General features: G+C 40.9%; 1 protein-coding gene across 2 annotated transcripts in view; it reads right to left on the reverse strand.

Moving 5' to 3' along the window:
- The window catches only part of LOC111956628 (complement factor B), a 37,227-nt gene that overhangs the window by 22,622 nt on the left and 484 nt on the right, over positions 1–14,121 (reverse strand). Inside the window, exons 2-9 of one of the 2 annotated variants that reach the window (XM_023977137.2) lie at positions 13,914–14,120; positions 7,582–7,767; positions 6,699–6,872; positions 6,487–6,579; positions 6,219–6,361; positions 5,683–5,815; positions 5,405–5,530; positions 2,586–2,681 (exon numbers count right to left, since the gene is read on the reverse strand). In XM_023977137.2, coding sequence (XP_023832905.1) covers positions 2,586–2,681; positions 5,405–5,530; positions 5,683–5,815; positions 6,219–6,361; positions 6,487–6,579; positions 6,699–6,872; positions 7,582–7,767; positions 13,914–14,120 — 1,158 coding nt within the window. The remainder of the gene's footprint in view (positions 1–2,585; positions 2,682–5,404; positions 5,531–5,682; positions 5,816–6,218; positions 6,362–6,486; positions 6,580–6,698; positions 6,873–7,581; positions 7,768–13,913; position 14,121) is intronic. The other variant, XM_023977138.2, reaches the window with a different exon arrangement.

Raw genomic sequence — 14,121 nt, forward strand, 5'->3', positions numbered from 1 at the left:
CTGGAGCTCTGTCAAAGTGACCATCTGGTTCTTGGTCACCTCCCTGACTAAGGCCCTTGGTCACCTCCCTGACTACGGCCCTTGGTCACCTCCCTGACTACGGCCCTTGGTCACCTCCCTGACTACGGCCCTTGGTCACCTCCCTGACTAAGGCCCTTCTCCCCCGATTGCTCAGTTTGGCCAGGCGGCCAGATCTAGGGAGAGTCTTGGTGGTTCCAAACGTCTTCCATTTAAGAATGATTGAGGCCACTGTGTTCTTGGTAACATTTTTTGGTACCCTTCCCCAGATCTGTGCCTCGACACAGTCTTGTCTCGGAGCTCTACGGACAATTCCTTCGACCTCGTGGTTTGGTTTTTGCTCTGATATGCACTGTCAACTAACTGTAGTACCTTATCAGTGGTGTAAAGTACTTAAGTAAAAATACTTTAAAGTACTACTTAAGTCGTTTTTTGGGGGGTATCTGTATTTTATTTTACTATTTATATTTCTGACAACTTTCACTTTTACTCCACTACATTACTAAAGAAAATAATGTACTTTTTACTCCATACATTTTCCCTGACACCCAAAAGTACACGTTACATTTTGAATACTTAGGTGGACAGGAAAATGGTCTAATTCAGACACTTAAAGAGAACATCCCTGGTCAACCCTACAGCCTCTGATCTAGCAGACACACTAAACACAAATGCTTTGTTTGTAAATCATGTCTGAGTGTGCCCCTGATTATCTGTAAATGAAAAAAACAAGAAAAACGTGCCGTCTGGTTTGCTTAATATAAGTAATTTGAAATGATTTTGATACTTAAGCATATTTTTTTTAAATACTTAACTTTTACTCAAGTAGGATTTTACTGGGTGACTTTCACTTTTACTTGAGTCATTTTCTATTAAGGTATCTTTACTTTTACTCAAGTATGACAATTAGGTTGTTTTTCCACCACTGGACCTTATATTAGACAGGTGTGTGCCTTTCCAAATCATGTCCAATCAATTGAATATACCACAGGTTGACACCAGTCAATGATGATCAATGGAAACAGGATGCACCTGAGCTTAATTTCGAGTCTCATAGCAAAGGGTCTGAATACTTATGTAAAGGTATTTCTTTTTTCTTTTTTTATACATTTTCAAAAAAATCTAAAAACCTGTTTTCGCTTCGTCATTATGGGGTATTGTAGACTGCTGAAAAAAAGATGTAATTCATTTAAGAATAAGGCTGTAACAAAATATGGAAAAAATTAAGCTGTTTGAATAATTTCCGAAGGCACTGTATTTCCATTCAACTGGTACCAGGGGACTTTAAGACAAGTCTTGTGAGGCCTGTGGGTGTCTTAGAGCAAAAAACCCACACGTTTGTGAGAGTCTCACCTTTGCTCATATTACAATACAGACAGAAGTTAGCAAATTGGCTGTACCGACTTCAGACGAGTAGCTTGAAGGCGAACACGGAGAACACCATCGTGTTCGTGAGAGTCCCATCGTTCAAGAGAGCGGTCACGATACAGATTTTGTGAGAAGACCGATTTTTGGGATGACTCATGGTCTGACAAACACCCTCTTTCTCTGTCACCTTTCACCGCAGATGTGGAAGTGTGACATAGCCGGATGCGGGTGATTGAGACGCATGCAATGCAGATAACTATCTTAAGAAATATTCCAAAACATGCATCCTGTTTGCAACAAGGCATTAAAGTAATAGTGCAAAAAATGTGGCAAAGCAATTAACTTTCTGTCCTGAAAGCAAAGTGTATGTTTAGGGAAAATCCAATACAACACATTAATGAGTACCACTCTCCATATTTTCAAGCATAGTGGTGGCTGCATCATGTGATGGGTATGCTTGCAACCGTTAAGGCCTGGGGTGTTTTTCAGGATTAAAAAAACAAACCATGGAGCTAAACGCTGGAAAAATCCTAGAGGAAAATCTGGTTCCGTCTGCTTTCCAGTAGACACTGGGAGATGAATTCAGCTTTCAGCAGGACAATAACCTAAAACCCAAGCCCAACTCTACACTGGAGTTGCTTACCAAGAAGACAGTGAACGTTCGACTTAGTTTTGGTCGAGTTACAGTTTTGACTTAAATCTGCTTGAAAGTCTATGGCAAGACCTGAAAATAGTTGTCTAGCAATGAACAACAACCAATTTGACAGAGCTTGAAGAATTTTGAAAAGAATAATGGGAAAATTTTGCACAATCCCGGTGTGGAAAGACTTACCCAGAAAGTCTCACAGCTGTAATCACTGCCAAAGGTGATTCTAACATGTATTGAGTCAGGGTGTTGAATACTTATCTAATCAAGATATATTCTTATTATTTTTCATGACAAGAGTATTTTGTGTAGATTGTTGACCAAAAAATTACAATTCAATCCATAGATAATCCCACTTTGTAATAACAACAAAATGGGGAAAAAGTCAAGCGGTGTGAATACTTTCTGAAGGCACCGTAACAATGGTTTTACTTGTTTGGTTTTGCTTGTTTGAAAGACAAAAGCGTTCAATCAAGAACTGGGTCAAGTGGGCGGGGCTACATAAGGTGAAAAGAGCACATTTATAACAAGAGTGTTCAGCAGTTGATCTTACCCAGATATTTCTGCCAGTCTTTGCCATGTATTTCTTCCATCAGGTTCCTAATCCTGATAACAGTGGGCTCTGCACTTCCCCCCATGTTAGTCTTGCCTGCAGGAATGGCGAGAATTAAATACATTAAATCTACCTTGAATTGTATTATACAGTGGGGAGAACAAGTATTTGATACACTGCCGATTTTGCAGGTTTTCCTACTTACAAAGCATGTAGAGGTCTGTAATTTTTATCATAGGTACACTTCAACTGTGAGAGACGGAATCTAAAACAAAAATCCAGAAAATCACATTGTATGATTTTTAAGTAATTAATTTGCATTTTATTGCATGACAAGAAATTTTCTTTGAGACCACAGTCTCAAAGAAAACCATTAGTAACACACTACGCCGCCATGGATTAAAATCCTGCAGCGCACGCAAGGTCCCCCTGCTCAAGCCAGCGCATGTCCAGGCCCATCTGAAGTTTGCCAATGACCATCTGGATGATCCAGAGGAGGAATGGGAGAAGGTCATGTGGTCTGATGAAGCAAAAATAGAGCTTTTTGGTCTAAACTCCATTCGCCGTGTTTGGAGGAAGAAGAAGGATGAGTACAACCCCAAGAACACCATCCCAACCGTGAAGCATGGAAGTGGAAACATCATTCTTTGGGGATGCTTTTCTGCAAAGGGGACAGGACGACTGCACCGTATTGAGGGGAGGATGGATGGGGCCATGTATCGCAAGACCTTGGCCAACAACCTCCTTCCCTCAGTAAGAGCATTGAAGATGGGTCGTGGCTGGGTCTTCCAGCATGACATAGAACACGAAACACACAGCCAGGGCAACTAAGGAGTGGCTCCGTAAGAAGCATCTCAAGGTCCTGGAGTGGCCTAGCCAGTCTCCAGACCTGAACCCAAAAGAAAATCTTTGGAGGGAGCTGAAAGTCCGTATTGCCCAGCGACAGCCCCGAAACCTGAAGGATCTGGAGAAGGTCTGTATGGAGGAGTGGGCCAAAATCCCTGCTGTAGTGTGTGCAAACCTGGTCAAGAACTACAGGAAACGTATGATCTCTGAAATTGCAAACAAAGGTTTCTGTACCAAATATTAAGGTTTCTGATGTATCAAAAACTTATGTCATGCAATAAAATGCAAATTAATTACTTAAAAATCATACAATGGGATTTTCTGGATTTTTGTTTTAGATTCCGGCTCTCACAGTTGAAGTGTACCTACGATAAAAATTACAGACCTCTACATGCTTTGTAAGTAGGAAAACCTGCAAAATCGGCAGTGTATCAAATACTTGTTCTCCCCACTGTACATTCACACATGCAGTACCAGTCAAAAATTTGGACACACCTACTCATTCAAGGGTTTTTCTTTATTTTTTCTATTTTCTACATTGTAAAATAATAGTGAAGACATCAAAACTATGAAACACATATGGAATTATGTAGTAATCATAAAGTGTTAAATAAAAATATATTTGAGATTTGAGATTCTTCAAAGCAGCCCCCATTTGCCTTGATGGCAGCTTTGCACACTCTTGGCATTCTCTCAACCAGCTTCACCTGGAATGCTTTTCCAGGAATGAGTTCCCACATATGCTGAGCACTTGTTGGTTGCTTTTCCTTCACTCTGCGGTCCAACTCATCCCAAACCATCTCAATTGGGTTGAGGTCGTGTGATTGGAGGCCAAGTCATCTGATATAGCACTCCATCACTCTCCTTCTTGGTCAAATAGCCCTTACAGCAATTACACCTGTAGGTGTGTTGGGTCATTGTTGAAAAAACAAATGATAAGTCTCTTCTTAATGGTGTCCTTTAGTAGTGGTTTCTTTGCAGCAATTCGAGCATGAAGGCCTGATTCACACAGTGTCCTCTGAACAGTTGATGTTGAGATGTGTCTGTTACTTGAACTCTGTGAAGCATTTATTTGGGCTGCAATTTCTGAGGCTGGAAACCCTAATGAACTTATCCTCCGCAGCAGAGGTAACTCTGGGTCTTCCTTTCCTATGGCGGTCCTCATGAGAGCCAGTTTCATCATAGCGTTTTTGCGACTGCACTTGAAGAAACTTTCAAAGTCCTTGAAATTTTCCGTATTGAGTGACCTTCATGTCTTAAAGTAATGATGGACTCTTGTTTCTCTTGCTTATTTGAGCTGTTCTTGCCATAATATGGACTTGGTATTTTACCAAATAGGGCTATCTTCTGTATACCACCCTTACCTTGTCACAACACAACTGATTGGCTCAAACACATTAAGAAGGAAATAATTTCCACAAATTAACTTTTAACAAGGCACACCTGTTAATAGAAATGCATTCCAGGTGACTACATCATGAAGCTGGTTGAAAGAAGGCCAAGAGTGTGCAAAGCTGTCATCAAGGCAAAGGGTGGCTACTTTGAAAAATATAAAATATAAAATATATTTTGATTTGTTTAACACTTGATTGGTTACTACATGATTCCATATGTGTTATTTCATAGTTTTGATGTCTTCACTATTATTCTATGATGTAGGAAAAAAATAAAAAGCCTTGAATGTGTAGGTGTGTCCAAACTTTGACTGGTGCACGCACACGCACACACACATTTGTTTTACTTTCCTTGTGGGGACCAAACAATTGATTCCCATTCAAAATCCTATTTTCCTTAACCCTAAACCTAACCCCAAATACCTAACACCTAACCCTAATTGTAACCCTAAACCTAACACCTAAACCTAAAATATCCTTTTCCCTTGTGGGGACCGGGAAATGTCCACACTAACTGTGAGGACTTATGTTCCCCACAAGGATAGTAAAACCAAATACACACACACACAACAACATTACCATCTGTAAACATAATAATGGCCTGCTGTGTGTCTTCAAGCTCATTTCGTTCCTTAAAGACAGCCATCTTTTCAAGGATTTTTTTAAACACCTTTGAGAGGTTACTTCCAGTACCATTTAATTTACCTGTTGAAGGAGGAAATCTTACTCTGAGAACTATGTATTGCCACCAACATGTTTGCCAGTCAGACATAAAAGGGAAAAAAACTAACAATAATACATCATTTATTTACATACTGTAGATTGTGATGGTCAAATAATAAAAACCGTGTTCTTACCATAGGTGACATTACTTAAGTTCTGTAAAACCATGTCTGAGTGTGAGGAAGGAGAGAAGATATCAACAATCTCATTGACCTCAGAAGCAAAGCTCAGAATTCCGTACCTTGGGATGACTTCAAAAAAAGATATCTGCCCAGTCAAAAATGGAGAGGAGGAAGTGTGAGAGAAAAGAAACACAACCAAAGCATAACAAAACAAAAATTTCTTGATATCAAAACAAATAACTGATCATTTGTACTGCAATTGTGTTACTTGAAAGTAAAGTATTGCACGCATGACTAAGTCGCTTTGGATAAAAGCGTCTGCTAAATGGCATATATTATTATATATTACTAAGGGCCTTAATCAGACTTGAGATAAGTAGACTTAACATGGACATGAGTCAATAAAACATGGACTCAAGTCAACATCGTATTACTTAAATCCATGTTAAGTAAACTTTCCTCAAGTCTGAATAGGGCCCTAAATGTATTGTAAAGATTGTACAACAGATCTGAGCTGTCTGTTTGTCTTAATACTAGTAATACTGTACCTGGTTGATGAGTGCTGTAACGCAGTTTTTGGCCACAGTAAAATTATCTCTGCTTATGCTCCCTGAATTATCCAGAGCAATGTAGATGTGGAGCTTGCCTCCCTGCCTCATCTGGATGGACCTTTGTACTTGCTGCCCATCAGCTGTAAGACAATATTCAATTCGCATGGTTCAGATTTCAAAGCAAAGAAAATGTAGCACGGGGTGTATAAAACAAAACAAAAAGAGGAACAATGTCATTCACTACATATGGGTCTTGGCAACTCACTATTGTCATCCAGGCCAGATATGGCCAGACGATTCTCGAGGGATGTAGAGAAGTACTTGGACACCTCCTCTGGGGTGTCATAGTAGTTTTTACCTGTAAAATGTAAATGTTCAAACTGTACGTATCTAGTTTAACTGCTTCTAACTGCATCTGTGTATTATGTGTTACATGGATTTATTGACAATGTGAGGGATGGGTTTATGGTTCCTCACTGTAACAGACAGGCTCAGTTCCTGACCAGTCTCCACCCTCCAGGCATATCCGCTCCTTCGATCCCAGCAGCATCAGTCCTAAAGAACATTCATAGGTCACCCGGTCACCTATATCAAGCATATTTCCATTGCGCTTGGCCCCCGGGGGAACGCCAGGGTCACGGCAATGTCCAGCTAGGGTGTGGGATAAGGTGGAGTAAGATAAGGAAACAATGGACCGGAAGAATTACCTTTATATACAAAAACTTTACCTTTAGAAAACACGTTATTCCAATAGACTAATGCTCTGTGCCATTTGGAACACAGTCAGCTCTACATCTGAGATGCAGACGTCCCCTATGTCTTACAGTCCTCATGACCTAATCAACCCTTAAAGGCCCGATGCAGCCATTTTTATCTCATTACAAGTCATTTCTCTGTAACAATTAAGTACCTTACTGTGATTGTTTTCAATTGAAATGGTCAAAAAGAAACAAAAATAGCTTCTTAGCAAAGACCAATTTCTCAAGCAAGAATTTTGCTAGGACTGTCTGGCAGTGGCCTGAGTGGGGAGGGGGAAACAAAAAATGTGTTGTTATTGGCAGAGAGGTTTGGAACTCTCTTTCTTATTGGTCTATTAAGTAATTTACCACATGGTGATGTCACCATGGAAGGCCAAAACTCCATCCCACCAAAACAGGCAGAAATATCAGGTGGTTTTGTCAATCAACAATTACACTAAAAGGGCATAATCATCATTTTCACAGTGTTATTCCAACATAATAGTGTGGAAATATACATAAAAGACAGGAAAATGTTTTTGACTGCACAGGGCCTTTCAGGATCTCTGGGGGTTGGTAAAGGGATTTGTAAGAGTTTGGACCAAAGAGATCTTTTCACTTACAGCCATGATCACAGATAGGCGTGTCACCACTCCACTTCCCATTACTCTGGCAGACTCTGGAGGCGGAGCCGGCGAAAACGTAACCGTCATGGCATTCATAAGTGGTCTGGTCCCCAACAACATACCGCAATAGACCAGGAGACACCTCACCATTTCTCAGCTCACTGGGATAAGGGCATGTCATGACTGTTGGGAGCGAGATAGAGGGAGAATATTAGTGAATGTTCTTTTTTTATTTATTTAACTAGGCAAGTCAGTTAAGAACAAATTCTGATTTACAATGATGGCCTACCAAAAGGCCCCCTGCGGGGACGGGGGCTGGGATTAAAAATAAAATAAATAAAAATATAGGACAAAACACACATCACGACAAGAGAGACAACACTACATAAAGAGAGACCTAAGACAACAATGGCAGCAACACATGACAACACAGTATGGTAGCAACACAACATGGCAGCAACACAAAACAGGGTACAAACATTATTGGGCACAGACAACAGCACAAAGGGCAAGAAGGTAGAGACAACAATATATCACGCAAGGCAGCCACAACTGTCAGTAAGTGTCCATGATTGAGTCTTTGAATTAAGATATTGAGATAAAACTGTCCAGTTTGAGTGTTGTTGCAGCTCGTTCCAGTCGCTAGCAGCAGCGAACTGAAAAGAGGAGCAACCCAGGGATGTGTGTGCTTTGGGGACCTTTACTGGCAGAACGGGTGTTGTTTGTGGAGGATGAGGGCTGCAGTAGATATCTCAGATAGGGGGGAGTGAGGCCTAAGAGGGTTTTATAAATAGGCATCAAACAGTGGGCCTTGCAACGGGTATACAGAGATGACCAGTTTACAGAAGAGTATAGAGTGCAGTGATGTGTCCTATAAGGAGCATTGGTGGCAAATCTGATGGCCGAATGGTAAAGAACATCTAGCTGCTCGAGAGCACCCTTACCTGCCAATCTATAAATTACGTCTCCGTAATCTAGCATGGGTAGGATGGTCATCTGAATCAGGGTTAGTTTGGTAGCTGGGGTGAAAGAGGAGTGATTACGATAGAGGAAACCAAGTCTAGATTTAACATTAGCCTGCAGCTTTGATATGTGCTGAGAGAAGGACCGTGTACCGTCTAGCCATACACCCAAGTACTTGTATGAGGTGACTACCTCAAGCTCTAAACCCTCAGGAGGTAGTAATCACACCTGTGGGGAGAGAGGRAGTCCTCTTACCAAACCACATGACCTTTGTTTTGGAGGTGTTCAGAACAAGGTTAAGGGCAGAGAAAGCTTGTTGGACACTAAGAAAGCTTTGTTGTAAAGCATTTAACACAAAATCAGGGGATGGGCCAGCTGAGTATAAGACTATCATCTGCATATAAATGGATGAGAGATCTTCCTACTGCCTGAGCTATGTTGTTGATGTGAGATAGCAGATGTTGACTTTATACACTGCACTCTTTGAGAGAGGTAGTTAACAAACCAGGCCAAAGACCCCTCAGAGACACCAATACTACTTAGCCGGCCCACAAGAATGGAATGGTCTACCGTATCAAAAGCTTTGGCCAAGTCAATAAAAATAGCAGCAGAACATTGCTTAGAATCAAGGGCAATGGTGACATCATTGAGGACCTTTAAGGTTGCAGTGACACATCCATAACCTGAAGGGAAACCAGATTGCATACCAAAGAGAATACTATAGACATCAAGAAATTCAGTCAGTTGATTATTGAGAAGTTTTTGAAACACTTTTGATAAACAGGGCAAAATAGAAATAGGCCTATAACAGTTAGGATCAGCTTTATCTATCCCTTTAAATAAAGGACGAACCGTGGCTGCCTTCCAAGCAATGGAAACCTCCTTAGAGAGGAGAGGCAGGTAAAAAAAGGTCAGAGATAGGCTTGGCGATTATATGGGCAGCAACTGTAAAGAAGGAAGGGTTTAAACCATCTGGCCAAGATGTTTTTTGGGAGTCAAGTTTAAGGAGCTCCTTTAGCACCTTGGACTCAGTGATCGCCTGCAGGGAGAAACTTTGTAGCGGGGCAGGGGAAAAAGAGGGAGGAGCATCGGGGCTAGTCACATTAGAAGGGGTGGGAGATGAGGAAATGTTGGACGGGCAAGGAGGCATGGAGTCCAATAGAAATCCTGACTAAATGAAGTGGTGATTAAAAAGCTCAGCCATGTGCTTCTTGTCAGTAACAACCACATAATCAACTTTAAGGCACATGGGCAGCTGTGATATATTTTTGTATTATTTATTTGTTTATTTGGACAGGGACAATGTACAACAACAAAAATAAGTACAAAATAAAGGCAGATAAATTATGCTTAGCACCAGATTTAGCTAACAGCTAATTTCCATCATTCTCTGGGCAGGTGAACATATAAACATGAAAACATTATATACAAACAGACAAAATACAGTGCTTTCGGAAGTATTCAGACCCCTTCCCTTTTCCCAAATTTTGTTACGTTACAGCCTTATTCTCAAATGGATTAAATAAAACAAATCCTCAATAACCCATAATGACAAAGCGAAAACAGGTTTTCAGCATTTTCTTATTGACATAAGTATTCAGACCCTTTGCTATGAGACTCGAAATTGAGCTCAGGTGCATCCGGTTTCCATTCGTCATCCTTGAGATTCTTCCACAACTTGATTGGAGTCCAACTGTGGTAAATTCAATTGATTGGACATGATTTCGAAAAGCACACACCTGTCTATATAAAGGTCCCACATTTGACAGTGAATGTCAGAGCAAAAACCAAGCCATGAGATTGAAGGAATTGTCTGTAGAGCTCAGAGACAGGATTGTGTCGAGGCACAGATCTGGGAAAGGATACCAAAAAATTTCTACAGCATTGAAGGTCCCCAAGAACACAGCGGCCTCCATCATTCTTAAATGGAAGAAGTTTGGAACCACCAAGACTCTAGCCGCCCAGCCAAACTGAGCAAGAAGGGCCTTGGTCAGGGAGGTGACCAAGAACCTGATTGTCACTCTGACAGAGCTCCAGAGTTCCTCCGTGGAGATGGGAGAACCTTCCAGAAGGGCAACCATCTCTGCAGCACTCCAGACGGAAGCCACTCCTCAGTAAAAGGCCCATGACAGCCCGCTTGGAGTTTGCCAAAATGCACCCAAAGGACTCTCGGACCATGAGAAACAATATTATCTGGTCTGATGAAGCCAAGATTGAACTATTTGGCCTGAATACCAAGCATCACTTCTGGAGGAAACATGGCACCATACCTACGGTGAAGCAGGGTGGTGGCAGCATCATGCTGTGGGGATGTTTTTCAGCGGCAGGGACTGGGAGACTAGTCAAGTCTAGCAAAGTACAGAGAGATCCTTGATGAAAATCTGCTCCAGAGCGCTCAGGATCTCAGACTGGGGTGAAGGTTCTCCTTCCAACAGGACAACAACCTAAGCACACAGCCAACCTGTTTTTGCTTTGTCATTACGGGGTATTGTGTGTAGATTTATGAGGGTGGAAAAACAATGTAATCAATTTAGGAATAAGGCTGTAACCTAACACAACGTGGATAAAGTCAAGGGGTCTGAATATTTCCCGAATACACCAGACATAAAGAAAAACAGATTTCTGGACATAGAGACAAGTTTCAATACAGAAGTCAAGACATTGCAAATAAAAGTCATTGCAATCATTGCTATTGGACCTGATAATATGAGTGGTATAACACAAAGTAAAATCTAAATATTGCACATGAAGAAGGTTAAACCAATGCCTGATACATTTTAAAGGGTTAATAAATGATGTTATGATAAACTGTAAGGTCTCCTCTTCAGGAGACCTCTGTGTGTGTGTTAAAACCTGTTTTGAGTGTTGTGACCTTCAGACACTATCAGAAGGCGTCTACATTCAGACTCCTCCTGTCTGGATCCTACCGTGGCTAGCTGGTTTTCTGAGAACACAAGGCTGCCACAGACCTGATGAAACCAGCCACCTGTCAGAAGATGCTTACACTCGTTCACATTGTTATGACTCTATACTTGTGATGAAAGGTCAAGTTTCAGTCAAACCCATTTTCTGAGTTTTTACTTGCTGATAAGATGGTTCCTGCTGTCAGGGGGAGGTTAGATTTATTAAAATGTTGTTGCTAGGGAAAGTTACGTAAGGGGATTGGGGAGGCAATATGAGTTACAGGATGTCTTAGACATTTTGCAGAACTTGGGGGAGAAACTATCATATACTGTTATACTGTAGTCTGTACCAACTTCTGCCTACAAATTGTATTACTAAAGGAGTCTTTTTTTTAATACTTAAACAAAGAGTCAGTTTCCTTTCCATTACTAATGTATGTTTGATAACTATATATAGACCTGATCATTTGTTGAGGAAATTGACCAACACACATATCCCAGTTATTGCACCTTTTGAAATTGCACTGTGTTTTAATCAATTCTAAGGATTTGTAGGATTTGGTACGTAAATGTTATTCCCTCTGTATAGTATGATATATAACGTTACATTACAAATGGAATAGCGGTCGTACAATATCGTACGAATTAGTGTCATAAGTCTTAAGGCCTTTATTCACAACTGCGCTGAGATCTTTTCTTTGAAATTCTGAATGAATACAGATTCCGATTTTGATGCACTAAACCATTCACACCAAGTCCTAGGAGTTTTTCACTCCACTTTCAGACAAATTCGCAGAATGTCACCAATGCTGCTGCGTTCATTCTCAGTGGCAATATGTTGTTCAAATTGGCTAGAGAGGACGCAGTAATGAGAGAAAAATCATACACTACTGTAAAAAAAAAGATCTGATTCATTCTATACTGTAGGATGAATCACGTTTTCATTCAGTTGCACCCCATTTAATAAGAGAGGAAATGCAAAACTGCCACCAGTCGTCATTCCTCGAACATATATGCTGACCATCATTACACTTGCTGCTGCCTATAATTTTCTTTCGATCTGATTAAAGAGATGAAGTCTAGACAAGCTAGGCCTATTTTAGGAAACTTTCTGAATGGACATAGAAAACTTGCGAAATCGTACACAAACCCACCCACCTAAAAGGATCCATCAAAGCCGTGATATAGGCTATATGAAGATTAATTGACAACCATTAAAAAAAACTGAAATACAGGCATGCAACTTGTCCATAGGCTAATGATCAGCCGTTATTACATTTTAGTGAAGAAATGGGTGGTTATTTTGACGCAACATTTACATTTGGTTGGGTGCTTTATCTAAATCAGTGCAACCACTTATTGATAAGGGTAAACTCCAGCGAATACTTTTTTGTCTGTCTTTTAGGGTTGCCTATAGCACAGGTGGTCGCCAAAGATTCACTTTAGCAGGCCTATAAGCTAATATACACATACACAAAACATTAGGAACACCTTCCTAATATTGAGTTGACGAAAATAATGGTGAGAAAGGGCCTTTACTTGGATGACCTCACCTATCATACATCTTGGAGGAGTCTTGGAGGACGTATAATATTTTACGTCTTTCTCTGAGACCAGGCTGCTTGTGGAGTCATAAATGAGAATTACAAGGAGAATTTAAGGTTAAGGAGAACTAACAACAAAGGTAAGGAGGTTTTACATAGCAGGTTATGTGAATTGGGTTAAGGTTAGAATAAGGGTTAGAGCAGCGTTCCCCAAACTTGGTCCTGGGGACCCCAAGGGGTGCACATTTTGGTTTTTGCCCTAGCACTACACAGCTGATTAAAACAATGAAAACGTGATCATAAAATGTGCAACCATTGAGGTCCTCATGACCGAGTTTGGAAAACCTGGGTTAGGGGAAGGGTTAGCTAAATTGTTAGTTGTCCCCAACGAGACTCGAACATGCAACCTTTGGATTGCTAGATGTTCGCAGTACACGCCCAACCATCCTCCATGACCAACCTCCCTACTTTTATTTCTGTCTTAATTAACCATACCATTGTTGCATTTGTAAACCGAGCATAACATACTTATTGGAGGTACAAACATTTGATTTGAAAATGTAAAACGTCTGTCCAGTGAGTCGTCTGGTTTTAATGTGTCTTCTGTTGCATAAAAACAAGTCAGTGACCTTTTAGGTTTAAATCAATGTGAGTATGTCTGATTGGACTTGATCATTTTTGGCCTCAGACAAGAAAGGCTTGGAAACTACTACACGCTTTCAGAGAGGAGAGAAGGCCATTCCATTTTTTTGTTGCTTTGAATGAGAAGGCAGATTGGGCAAGGGTGGTGGACCTTTTGGGGATGGTTGTCAAAGACCCTCAGGGGTGGAGGTGCTACGTTGTGTGTTATCATGAACAGCAGAAAGATCTGAGTACAGAATTAAGTTAACCAAATTGAACATCAATTCACCATACTCACCCCTGCACTCACTGCCTCGTCGACTGGGGCTTGGGGACCAGCGATTATGGCCCAGACATCTGTGCATACGTTTGGGGTAAGGGTAATAACCATCAGGACAGTGGTACAACAGCTCACTGCCCACATTTGATCCATTTGAGAGACTGTACTCCCCTCCTCGAATGGACATGCCATCAGTACTGCAGACAGAAACTCCAGACAAGACTAC

This window comes from Salvelinus sp. IW2-2015, linkage group LG32 (assembly GCF_002910315.2).
Source record: "Salvelinus sp. IW2-2015 linkage group LG32, ASM291031v2, whole genome shotgun sequence".
Lineage (NCBI taxonomy): Eukaryota > Metazoa > Chordata > Actinopteri > Salmoniformes > Salmonidae > Salvelinus > Salvelinus sp. IW2-2015.